Source organism: Etheostoma spectabile, chromosome 18 (assembly GCF_008692095.1).
Source record: "Etheostoma spectabile isolate EspeVRDwgs_2016 chromosome 18, UIUC_Espe_1.0, whole genome shotgun sequence".
NCBI classification, from domain to species: domain Eukaryota; kingdom Metazoa; phylum Chordata; class Actinopteri; order Perciformes; family Percidae; genus Etheostoma; species Etheostoma spectabile.
This window is the reverse complement of record NC_045750.1, coordinates 17,928,868-17,941,206: the sequence shown is the minus strand read 5'-3', so window position 1 is coordinate 17,941,206 and position 12,339 is coordinate 17,928,868. Positions and strand designations below refer to the sequence as shown.

At 42.4% G+C, this 12,339-nt stretch overlaps 1 protein-coding gene across 1 annotated transcript in view; it reads left to right on the top strand.

The window, feature by feature from the left end:
- The first annotated feature begins 7,444 nt into the window (after positions 1-7,444).
- lama4 (laminin, alpha 4) overlaps positions 7,445-12,339 on the top strand; it is a 51,323-nt gene continuing 46,428 nt past the window's right edge. The window contains exon 1 of the mRNA XM_032542424.1: positions 7,445-7,833. Within this exon, the coding sequence (XP_032398315.1) occupies positions 7,732-7,833 (102 nt within the window). The 5' untranslated portion in view covers positions 7,445-7,731. The remainder of the gene's footprint in view (positions 7,834-12,339) is intronic.

Here is a 12,339-nt window from a genome sequence, read left to right as displayed (position 1 = left end):
TTATTTTTGAAGGAAAAGCAATGTACTTTTCAATGAAGATAACTTTAAACTAGTCTTAACTTTGAAGAAATACACTGTATACATTGCTAATGTGGTAAATGACATTCTACAAAAAACTGCAATGTCTGTTTTTTGGTGCAATATCTACATAGGTGTATAGAGGCCCATTTCCAGCACTATCACTCCAGTGTTCTAATGGTACAATGTGTTTGCTCATTGGCTCAGAAGGCTAATTGATGATAGAAAACCCTTGTGCAATCATGTTCACCCATCTGAAAACAGTTAGGTTGTTACAGAAGCTACAAAACTGACCTTCCTTTGAGCAGATTGAGTTTCTGGAGCATCACATTTGTGGGGTCAATTAAACGCTCAAAATGGCCAGAAAAAGAGAACTTTCATCTGAAACTCGACAGTCTATTCTTGTCCTTAGAAATGAAGGCTATTCCATGCGAGACATTGCTAAGAAATTGAAGTTTCCTACAACGGTGTGTACTCCTCCCTTCAGAGGACAGCACAAACAGGCTCTAACCAGAGTGAAAAAGAAGTGGAGGCCGCGTTGCACAACTGAGCAAGAAGATAAGTACATTAGAGTCTCTATTTGAGAAACAGACGCCTCACAGGTCCCCACTGGCATCTTCATTAATAGTACCCCAAAACACCAGTGTCAACATCTACAGTGAAAGAGCGGCTGCGGGATTCTGGCTTCAGGGCAGAGTGCAAGAAAAAGCCATATCTGAGACTGGCCAATAAAAAAAAGATTAAGCTAGGCAAAGAAACCAGACTTGGACAGAGGAAGACTGAAAAAAGTGTTGTGGACGGATGAATCCAAGTTTGAGGGTTTTGGATCCCAAAGAAGAACGTTTGTGAGACGCAGAACAATGAAAGATGCTGGAAGAATGCCTGACGCCATCTGTTAAGCATGGTGGAGGTAATATGATGGTCTGGGGTTGCTTTGGTGCTGGTAAGGTGGGAGATTTGTCAGGGTAAAAGGGATCTGAATAAGGAAGGCTATCACTCCTCATTTTGCAACGCCATGCCATACCCATGGACAGCGCTTGATTAGAGCCAATTTCATCCTACAACAGGACAATGACCCTAAACACACCTCCAAATTATGCAAGAACTATTTAGAGCAGAAGCGGCAGCTGGTATTCTATCGGTAATGGAGTGGCCAGCGCAGTCACCAGATCTACACCCATTGAGCTGTTGTGGAGGCACTTGACTGTATGGTACGCAAGAAGTGCCCATCCACCAATCCAACTTGTGGGAGCTGCTTCTGGAAGCGTGGGGTGCAATTTCTCCAGATTACCTCAACAAATTAACAGCTAGATGCCAAAGGTCTGCAATGCTGTAATTGCTGCAAATGGAGGATTCTTTGCGAAAGCAAAGTTTGATGTAAAAAAAAATCTTAATTCAAATACAATCATTATTTCTAACCTTGTCAATGTCTTGACTCTATTTTCTATTCATTTCACAACGTATGGTGGTGAATAAGTGTGACTTTTCAGAAAAACACAAAATTGTTTGGGTGACCCCAAACTTTTGAACGGTAGTGTATGTGCTTAATTACTTTTTCCTAAATTCAGTCTGTAAAATATAAGAGTTTAATTGCTTTAATTTCAACTGATCTTTTTCCTAGATGTATGTGGAGTCTAGCCATGTAAAGTTCATATATTTCATTTCTTGGCCTCAGGTTGTTGTTTTTCCATCAGTTGTCTGGGGAAGAGCCTGGAGTCGGAGCTGATGATTGGCTAAACTTACGATTGGGGAAATGCACAGTGAAACACGCTCACAATGCCATAAATTACACATGTGAATTGCAACACTCTGATCCGTCCAGTAGTTTCCGTTTTTGGCGAGGACAGCTTACATGAGTGGGGATTGAATCCTTCCATTTTCCCACCAAGTCAGACCTCGGTTCTACATTTTTTAAATTGCTCTCACTGACACCCTCTCCTCCTTCCACCTGTTTCTAATAACACTCAATGCCAAGTCCGAAATACGCTATTTCCTGAAGACTCAACTCACACAGAGAAACTGTGAAGCAGTCTGTAAAGTGGACAGTAAGACTAGCAGGAACCAACAGAAGAAGAACACGCATGGCAGTTAAAATACTGCTAAAAATTTACAGAGGAAGCGACACAAGAAGCCTATCTAAATGTTTACTCCATTGGATGCTTACATTCATTTGACATTTTTTCCAAATAATGTGGTTTTAAATCTAAATAGTTAGTACCACAGGAAAAGGATACTTACAACACTGATACAGTGATGCACATGGGCTTTTCCTGCCAGGACATGTCAAAATGTCCACTGTGAATAAAGTCTAGGACATCAATTAAATGCAGATTTTGTTCTGTCAAAGTCAAGGGTGTAAGCCTCTCCTCTCTAAGCGTAGCTCCTATAGCTCCATTTTGATGCTAATGAGCCATCACCTGCTGTTAGCATCCCATTGACTCCCATTCATTTTGGCGCCACTTTGACAGTGAATAACTTTACATCTGAAGCGTATAAAGATTCTATTTGTCCACTGTTCATTTCTAAAGAAACACAACATTGTATAAAAGGTTCCATTACCTTGTATCTAACGTTATGGCTCCGTAGCAGACGCACTAATTAGCCTGTGCCTATGTTGTCTCCTTAGATATACCTACGCTCTCTGTCTCTGCAAAGCTGGGAATGATTGAGATTTCTCTTGCACAGCTACCAGAAGACTTACAACTTTCAGACATGTTGCTCACGTCACAGCTACATCGTCAAGCTCAATTGGAGGCTGCACAGTAACGCTCAGCCATCACCGGAAAAGAGCTTCTAATGTCCTTCACTGGTCTCCGTCCAGAACAAAGGGATCTGTTGGTCCATTTCTTTAACTGTCTATGGTCAAAGTGCACAGCAATTAGTCAGGTGTGCAGAGGTGTTGGCAGGATCTGTTCTTTTCTTCACTACTTCTAGTGAAAACTACCTCCTTGACCTTTTTTGACCAACAGAGTGCAACACCAAATAATGTGGTCCGTAATGGCCATTTGAACCATTCATCACATCGAGAGAAAAAAAGAAAAGAAAAAAAACCGAGTTCTTGGAGCAAGTTTAGGGAGACAGTGAGACACAGTCAGAGGCTTGACGGTTTTGCTGTGCTATTGTCCAGCAAATTGTACACCATAATTATTCAAATACAAGTGGCAAATTGCGATGGAATTTGTAGAGCACAGCTTTATCTCCATCGGATGAAGCTTTCCCATTTTGGACACTTCACGAACTTTCCACCCTTACTATAATGATCAGCCATTTGTGGATAGGCTACTTTGAAATTAATAAAAAAAATACATAAAATTCAATTTTATGTATTGTGTCAAATCATAACAAGAGTTATCTCAAGACACTTTACAGATAGAGTAGGTCTGGACCACACTATAATTTACAAAGACCCAACAATTCCAGTAATTTCCCCACAAGAACAAGCATTTAGTGGTACAGTGGCGAGGAAAAACTTCCTTTTAGGGAGAACTCTCAAGTGGTGAAGAAAAACTTTGTTTGAAGGAGAAACCTCAGACAGACGCAGGCTCTTGGTAGGCGGTGTCTGACGGTGCCGGTTGGGGGTGTGATGCACAGTGGCAATTATTGTCACAATAAAGAAAATGGAAAAATGACTAGAAGTAGTTGTTGTCATAGGACATGGCACAGCTGGGCGCTGCAGGGCGTTACAGGACATAGCATGGCACAGCAGGACATAGCAGCACATAGCAAGGCACCGCAGGGCTTAGCAGGTCACAGCGGGACATAGCAGCACGTAGCAAGGCACCGCAGGGCATAGCAGGACGTAGCAGGGCACTGCAGGGTTTAGCAGAGCACTGCAGGGTGTAGCAGGACTTAACAGGGCACTGCAGGGTTTAGCAGAGCACTGCAAGGTGTAGCAGGACGTAGCAGGGCACTGCAGGGTTTAGCAGAGCACTGCAGGGTGTAGCAGGACGTAGCAGGGCACTGCAGGGTTTAGCAGAGCACTGCAGGATGTAGCAGGATGTAGCAGGGCATTGCATGGTATAGCAGGGCACTGCAGGGTGTAGCAGGACGTAGCAGGGCATTGCAGGGTATTGCAGGGCACTGCAGGGCATAGAAGGACGTGGCAGGGGATTACAGGGTTTAGCAGAGCGCTGCAGGGCGTAGCAGGGCACTGAAGAGTGTAGCAGGGTGTGTGAATGTTGCAACACATGAGGGATTAACCAACATTTGCAACACTACATAAAGTGGTCAAGATTTGGCTCTTGGTGACTTGTTTACTGTCTCATTGTCTGACCATTTGGCGTTCTTGCTCCACCAGAAATTTTTCAGCAATGACTTTGGCAAGGACAGTGTTTTCATAACTGATAGGAATGATGGCCAAAACTACTAAAGTCCTGAGTTGTAACAAACCAGTTTTAACTTTAAGTAAAACTCTGGCCTGTACTTACTTTTGTTCCAAAGATTCTGCTGATCTTAGAATTGAAGCATTTTCAAGTTCATTTCAGCAAGTCCATCCGAATGTGCATGTCGGATAAATCTCTAAAATGTATGAATGTGAATGCAAATCATGCCATTTCTTAACGTATTTCAATCTAGCCATTTCCAACTTTTGAACATTGGGCTTTTGCTCCGCCCAGCAGGGGGCTTTTTGACGATCATTAAAGTGAGGAGGTGTGTGTTGTGACCTAGGTTAAAGTTTTCTCTGGTATGTGTGGAGATTGTAAGGAGACACCATGGGCTGACCTGCTGTACTCAGCAACCTCTCGGCCATCTAGGCCTCTCTCCTTCTGCTCTGATCTGAAGGAGAACTACAGCTACGGCTTGAGGTAGTGGCAGTCTGCTTTCTAAATCCCTTTATTCATTGAAGATCCCCATCAGTTGTTAGTCCAGAAGAGCCTATAAAAGGTTTAGGACCGTAGGACTTTTTAGCTATGTTAGCATGTTTTCCCAAATCTTAGCAATTACATGATAAGTGATGTGATATTATTTCCAATAGAAAATTACAAGACCCAAGTTAAATACTAGAACAAACTTTCAATGAACCAGTTTAATTTGCAAAATATCAGGCAAACAGAAAATGACAACTATCAGTAACACACTGTTGTCATGGCAAAGGCTTGCTAAGTACGATCCTGTGATACTCACAGTGCACCACTGCATATGCTTTTGTCTCAGAGGGCAGTGTTGCACTGTGCCATGCCTGCTGTATCACTCAGACCCCGCAGTGGCTTTTGATCACATGAATGGCCCCTAGCTGAATATGGCTGGCAAAGTAGAGCACCTTCCCTTTGAAGAGAAGTTACCGCTGCTGTGGACCCTCCAAGATCATTGAATAGGACCCTGGCATGTGAGGAATCTCTGTGTTTCCACCATGCTTACACGTGCTGAGAATACCAATGAGCAGTGGGCCAAAGATGGAGAAGGAAAAGTCCTTTCCGTTTCAGTGAGCTGGAGAAGTTTACAGACTGTGGTTCACTAAAGACTAACATGTACTTTGTGGTGGTTTGTGCCGCCTCGCTGTCCTTTACATGGCACGAAAGTGTTATACAAAGGATGGAATTGGATTCTCATAACAGGAGACTACTGTTACTCCCAGGATTAACTTTGTTATACAACAGTTTCATAAAGTAGGCCTATCCAGGTAATTAAACACAGAATAAAGAGAGATTCTTTTTTATGTTTCGACCATTTTAAAAATGGAAGAAAAAAAAACAATTTCAGCTGAGACAGAAGACATATGTTATCCAGGGGGTATGAATTCTTAGTACAGATCGACTGGCAGACAACCAGCTGGGGCTTACTTGGTCCCATTGGTGTTTATAGCACTCCCTCAATTACTATTTAATGTAACTGAAATCTCGGGGTGAGGTATCGAGTGCTGATGTTACAGGACTACCCGTTATTGTGAGTTTGAACAGTCAGGTCAGTTGGCACCACCACAACGGGACCCATAAAAGAAAGACATCTAACACTAGCCCCCTCCTTTCTACTGTATCTTTTGGGACAAACAAAACCCTTAGTATGCCGGGGCTGCCCCTGAGTGAATTTTATATGCACATTTTAATTTGAGCAAGTATTAACTCCAAAAATTCAAAATAAAGTCAAAATACGGCAAAAAAGCTTTTCCACTTGAGCTGAGGTGGAATCGTTGATGTTTCTAAAATAACAGAATGTGACAAAGTGCAATGGAAACAAACCAATAAATGATGGCATGCATGAAGCATGTGACTTGAATCAACACCAAAGCACCTTTCCTCTTTGGTGCCCCTACAGGTTGGAAGCGGAGTTGTTGTCTCCATCGAACTACAGATCCGCTAGCCGATGCAAACTTGCATAGTGCGGTTATTGCTGGTAGAGTGCTGCCAAGCGAATGCAGTGCGAATGCTGCGATACATCACAAAACGCACATTTTTTGTGAGTTGAAAGAAAACATCAGTAAAAAACTGAGGGTTAGGATTAATGTGGATGCCTTTTATATTTAACTCAATGTTCAGTGTGTTTCAACAAAAGAATGTTGAAAACAATTACCTTACATTTGTTTCAGATTCAACCAGCAATTTATTGTATTCTACAGAATACTGAAAGCAGCAGAACTGAGTACACTTTAATATCTGTTTTATTATTGCTAGTAATATCGTTATCGTGATATTCAACAGCAAATCAATTTAGCGCAAATCCCATGTTTTCCTCATATTGTTCAGTCCTAATACAGAGCAGCCTGTGGCCTTGTTTTGTTCTTGGATGACATCTCTGCCAAACATAACTGGAATGTGACAACCTGTTTATTGGTCATTTGAGACATATAACTCCCACAAGGTCCTATGGGCTAGCATGACATAACTTGGACGTATTTGGAACTGCTTACAGCATGGTCTTTGTGGTGAAGTCTTTAGCTTTGATCACGTGCATGCATGTTGCCTTCACAGTATCCAGGTTTTCAGATCTTACGGAAGTACTGTTTTTAGCCTCTGACAATGCATCCTTTGTGCTGGAAGTGTTACACTCAGGTTCTTCCTGTTTGGAGTCTCATACAATATTCATAAATTTAGCAGCTTCTTGACTCATGTCTGGGGCTGTGAGCTGGAGCTGGCCCGGGATTTCGGAGCAGCTGTTTCTTTTCGGCCTGCCTGAGTGCAGAGTGAGCGTTGAAGCTTTAGACCCTCTGCCCACCGAGGGGAGGGGGAGTGCAGAGGGAGGGGTGCTGCCTGTTGAGCCCAAGGTGAAAGGGTGCCACGGACCTGCAAATGGAGACGGGGAGCTAACACTCAATCTGACTCTGCCAGTCAGAGGGGGGGATATGCAGTTTGGATGGGTGGACTGTCTGCCTGCCTTCTGCTCAACAGAAAAGAAGCCCTCTGTTGCTCATTTGCCTCTCTCTTTCTCTCTCTCACTCTCTCTCGTTCTCTCTCTCTCTCTCTCCCTCTCCTTCTGTCTCTCAGTTTTCAGCCTTCCCATCTGTATGTGATTTAGCCACAGGCTCAGGGGAGAGGCAAGTCCGCTAGGGGAGAGGAATCAGGGCAGGGAGGGAGGCAGTGAGAGAAAGGGAGGAAGTCCACACAAGTTTGTTTTACAGGACTCTGTAACACTCTGCTGTGCTGCATCTGGAGGTCGGAGCAGCGGGGAAGTGAAGCCAACGGTGCAGCCGAGCAAGAGGAGCTGCCCAGAGACGTTCCTACAGCCAGGAGAAACAGACAGAAAGGGGGGATCAGTGCTCTACTGGGCAAACACACAAATATGGCTGCTAAATCCCTGTCCTGCCTTCTCTGCATCCTATCAGGGATTGCCTATCCAGCTTCTGCCGCCAGGCTGGGGGAACAGCAACAGTCGGTACTGAAAGTAAGACAGATATGGTTTAATCTTTTTTTTGTGATGAGGCTGATGATCATGTACACAACTGTGAAGGTGAAAACTGTGAAAGATAAGGCAGGTTTGGGAGTGTTATGGGAGTGATTAGTTATAAGAGAGCTCTCTGAGGACTTTTGTGTGTTTGTGTGGACTTCACAATGGTCTTGCTTTGTGTTAACTCATGTGTGTGTTTGTGTCGTCAGACGTACCCCAGAGCTAGAGCTCAGATGGCCTCTGAATTACTGTCTGCACCACTGTCATGCACCCCCTGCCCCTCCCTGGCAGTTCCCTAATGGAAACCAGCTGCCAAATGTTGAGCAACACCCCAGAGACAGAGACAGAGAGAGCACAATAGACAGTAAGGGCATGTGAAGCAATGCATGACCGCTGGCCAATGTTTCCTTGGCTTAGTATGCTCAAAAGGATCAGCTCAGAGGCCCAACTTTCAACTGGGCAATCAAATTATTCTTTTTATATGTAGTGAGAAAGAATCAAAAATATATATATGTACAGTGTATACAGTATCTTCTGATACTAGTTATTTTCTGTTTTACTCTAAAGTTATGTTATATGTAAGATTTTGATTATAATCCATTTTGGTAATGTGTACGCAATGCATGTACGCAAATGTCATTCATTGTATTTGCCTTCCTCCTCCTAAAGCAGTTAGATGTTACTGGTAATTCAGCCTTCAGCCCACGTTTCCAATTGTGTATCAACAGACAAAAGATTCACAGGAAATGATGCATGTACTGGATGATATGTGGAAGACAAAAGCCAGTGCATATGCACAGTTCACGTAATGCGGAATACAAGGGGGTGGAGGTGGTGGATGTGCGTGTTTGGCATCTTTCATGCAGGAAAACTGTCACATGCACATGATATTTGTTTTTTTATGAACCATACCTGTGATTGTTCCCTAGCCCTTTATTTTGTGTATTAGCTGCCTAATACTACTGTAAGCATCATTTATTTGCCATAACCCCATGCTTTCCCTGACCTTGACCATATCATTGTTGCATGCATAGACTTTGTAGAAAGCAATTAGTTTAAAAACCCTGCCATTGGACATAAACATTTTCTTTATCTTAATCTTGATTTTTGAAGAGTTGACCAATATTGAAGTTGGTGTCAGGTTATCATCAACTCACTCTGAGCAAACTGTTCTAAATGCTTTACAGAGAGCAACATCTTGCTTACCAGATTGTGTGATGTGAAACAACGTTCTAATGTCCTGATTTCTTGATCTACAATCAGATTACTTGGTTGACAGCATTCTATGCTGCACACCCTTGTATAGTGTACATGTGCTAGCTGCCTGCAAATGCAAATGAGTAGAACAAGATGTCAGGCCATACATGAACTACAACTTTTACTGACACTTTCCCTTACACAGTGACTGTAATTATGTGGCTCCTTTGGATGCTTTTGGGGTTGATTTGTGTCCATTGGCCCCACAGAACTGTACCGGAGAGCCATGATTCTTAGCTTTGTAGGGACTTTGCTCAAAACTATTCATTATAAAGAAACATCCTGGAGAAATCAATATAGAGGTATTCAATCCTCAAACTGTTTATTTTCTAATGTATGTGTTTATGAGTTTTCTGAGTTGAGGGTCCCCAGAGAGGAGGCCTCGCCCCCTTCAGCCAGACTGTCAGTGCACAGTTATTGAGTTAGGATGAGATTCTCATGACCTGGGATCTGTCCCATCCACAGGAGTTAGCATGACTAAATCCAGTGTCTGAACCCCTCTTCAAGGTCAAAATAAATACAGCAGGCAGCTCCAGTTGGGAGGCAGAGCGGAAATGAGACACAACCTTCAAGATTTAACATTTAATCCACTTAATTCTCCGAGTCTGGGAAAGCTCTGTCAGCAGGCAGATGTGCATACAAACACACAGAACAAATGGCATATAAACGTTATCTTTATACAACATCATTCTTGAGATGCATCTGCATCATAGAAGCTTCCCACCCCCTCACAGAGTGCAGAAAGAGGGCATGGCCACAGTTTGAAGCTTGTTGACTTTGGACAGCACTCATCTGTAGAGGCAAGTCTGTAGAGTTTTTATGCTTGATACCTGCTTGTTCAGCTCTGTTTCGCAGGGATAGAGGGATACACACAGGGATAGGGATAGCCTTATGGTGTAAACAATAAGCGCTCAGTCAACACACAGGAAGTACACTGATAAATACTGAGAAGAGGTAGCTTCACATGAAAGCAGAGAGAGGCTATACAACATTGAATGTCATCTTTGTTCTCCACTGTAGTGGGCACAGTGGGAGGGCCACAGAAATAGTTAACATTACTGAGTGTGCTCATACAGTAGTTGGCAGAAGGCTGCAGATGTCAATTGTTTTAATTCTCATAATAGGTATTTATTAAAGTAACCACAGAGTTTTAAATTCTATTCAAACTTTCAGATGTTGTATTACATGACTACCACCAAGAGAAATGGGTCTTAAATAAGTAGTTTAAGATTGCAGAAATACACGTATTTGCTGTTTATATGAGAGTAAAATGAGAAGATTAATATCAACCTTATGTCTGTGTGTTAACTTGGGCTAGAGCATTGGTTCCAAACTGGGGTATGCCAGCGGTATGCAAAACCAGGGGTACGCAAAGTGACGAAGATGGTACAAGAAAATAAAAATAACGCACGGGACTATAAAATGTTAGGGAAACACTGGGCTAGTGTAAAAGACTAGTTAGCCTAGCTTAAAAAGTGAGAATGAAACAGCTAGCCTGGCTTTGCCTACATTTAAAAGTAAGGCTACCAACGGTTCATTAATGATGTTTCACCCAATGGTTCTCCAGCTGGTGGACATGACAAGAAAGGAATATGTGGAAACAGAACAAATGTTGGGTGAAAGATTAATTGGGTAGCAATAAACAACATGAATGCTGGTTAGCAAGACTCAGGTTAGCAACATTTGTTAAAACAGAAAATCAAGTTGGGCCCATTTGTTAAGCTAATCAATGCTAATCAAACAAACATTTTCATTTCAACTTATGACACAGCCATCTTATTTTCAAGTTCACTGTCAATGTACTGGGAGAGCTTTGTGTAAAGCAGTTTGGGCAAAGAACTTGCTTTTGATTTTGTATGGCTAACTTGTCAGCAAAATATTAGCCCCGTACACATCAAAGGTACAAAGCAACATTAGCATTCATTTAGAGTTGTGTCTCTCAATACCCAAAAGATGTAAGTTTATTTTCACTATTTTAATCTGTTTTTGGTCACCACCTCTTGAGGGAAATATCTGTCTCTTTAGCTGCTAAATGCTTCACTATGTTCACCAGCTAGTCTCTAACACTGTCCGTCTGCTGTTTGTTGCTGAGCGCAGCAACAAAGACTGTTTATTAAAAAAGTAGTTCCAACACCCCTAAATTCCCCCGTCTTAAATTTCTGTTTATGTCCCAGTTAACAAGATACCATGTGTTAACTGATGAATTTTAGATAAGTTGGAGGCATATTTTTAAGTCTTAATGCTATGCTGTGTGTTCATATTCAGATGGGATTTGTATCAATGTTTGCATCTCAGTCTTAGAAAAAAAATGGTTACGCGTCAAAATGTTGGACTATCCCATTTAGGCTCGGAGCCTATATTATAAATGCAAATATGCAAATTATTACGACATCAAGACAACCAAACATGGGCAGAAAAATGTTATTCCACAAGCTGCCTGGTAGTGTACTTCAGATGCATTCCTTAGTTGCATTTTAGAAAGATCTAAGGAGTCCATGTCCTACCTCAAGACCATCTGCTGCATCCTCCTCTAATCCTCTACCCTGTGCTCCCCTGTGTGTTCACACTGCAGCTGTTTGACCCATCACAGTCTGTCACACAGCTAACAGGTCAGAAAAAATTCCTAACTCTTTAAAGGGGCTTTACAAATGGTAAGTTGCTTGGGATCTCTGTGATTTCCCATAAAGTTGTGGTTTACTGCTTTTAGTGGCTTGGACTACCATTTGGGGAAAAAACTTCTTAGTATCTTATTTCTCTAAGCACCGAAACCCATTTGCATCATTAGCAGCATTTCAGGATTTACGATCATAGGATGTTATTTACGTGAAAGGTTGACAAATTGAATGTTTACATGGTAATGATGCTATGGGTGTGGTATCTGTGTTCACTGTGGGTCAGGGAAAGCCGCAGAAAAATGATCTGCAGCAAGAATCAGTGCTGCTGGTCACGTGCCGTTTCATGTTATCTGGCTACAGAAGTATCTTTGTTTCACCATCTGTGAATAAATCAATGGAAAATGTGACTCATGAGTAGGCATGCAGTACTGTTTGTCTGTGGAATGTTCCATCTTCTGGCTGCTCTGGATGCACCGATGTCCAGTCAACTGAGCGGAACAAGGAGGTCAAACTATGAAGTTCTTACAGACTGCTATTGTACAGTAGGCCTCATGAATGGTGCTGCTGCTTCAAATGTTCAAAGATGTTCAAAGACCTCCTGGTTTGTGTGTGTGTGCGTGTGTGCGTGGGG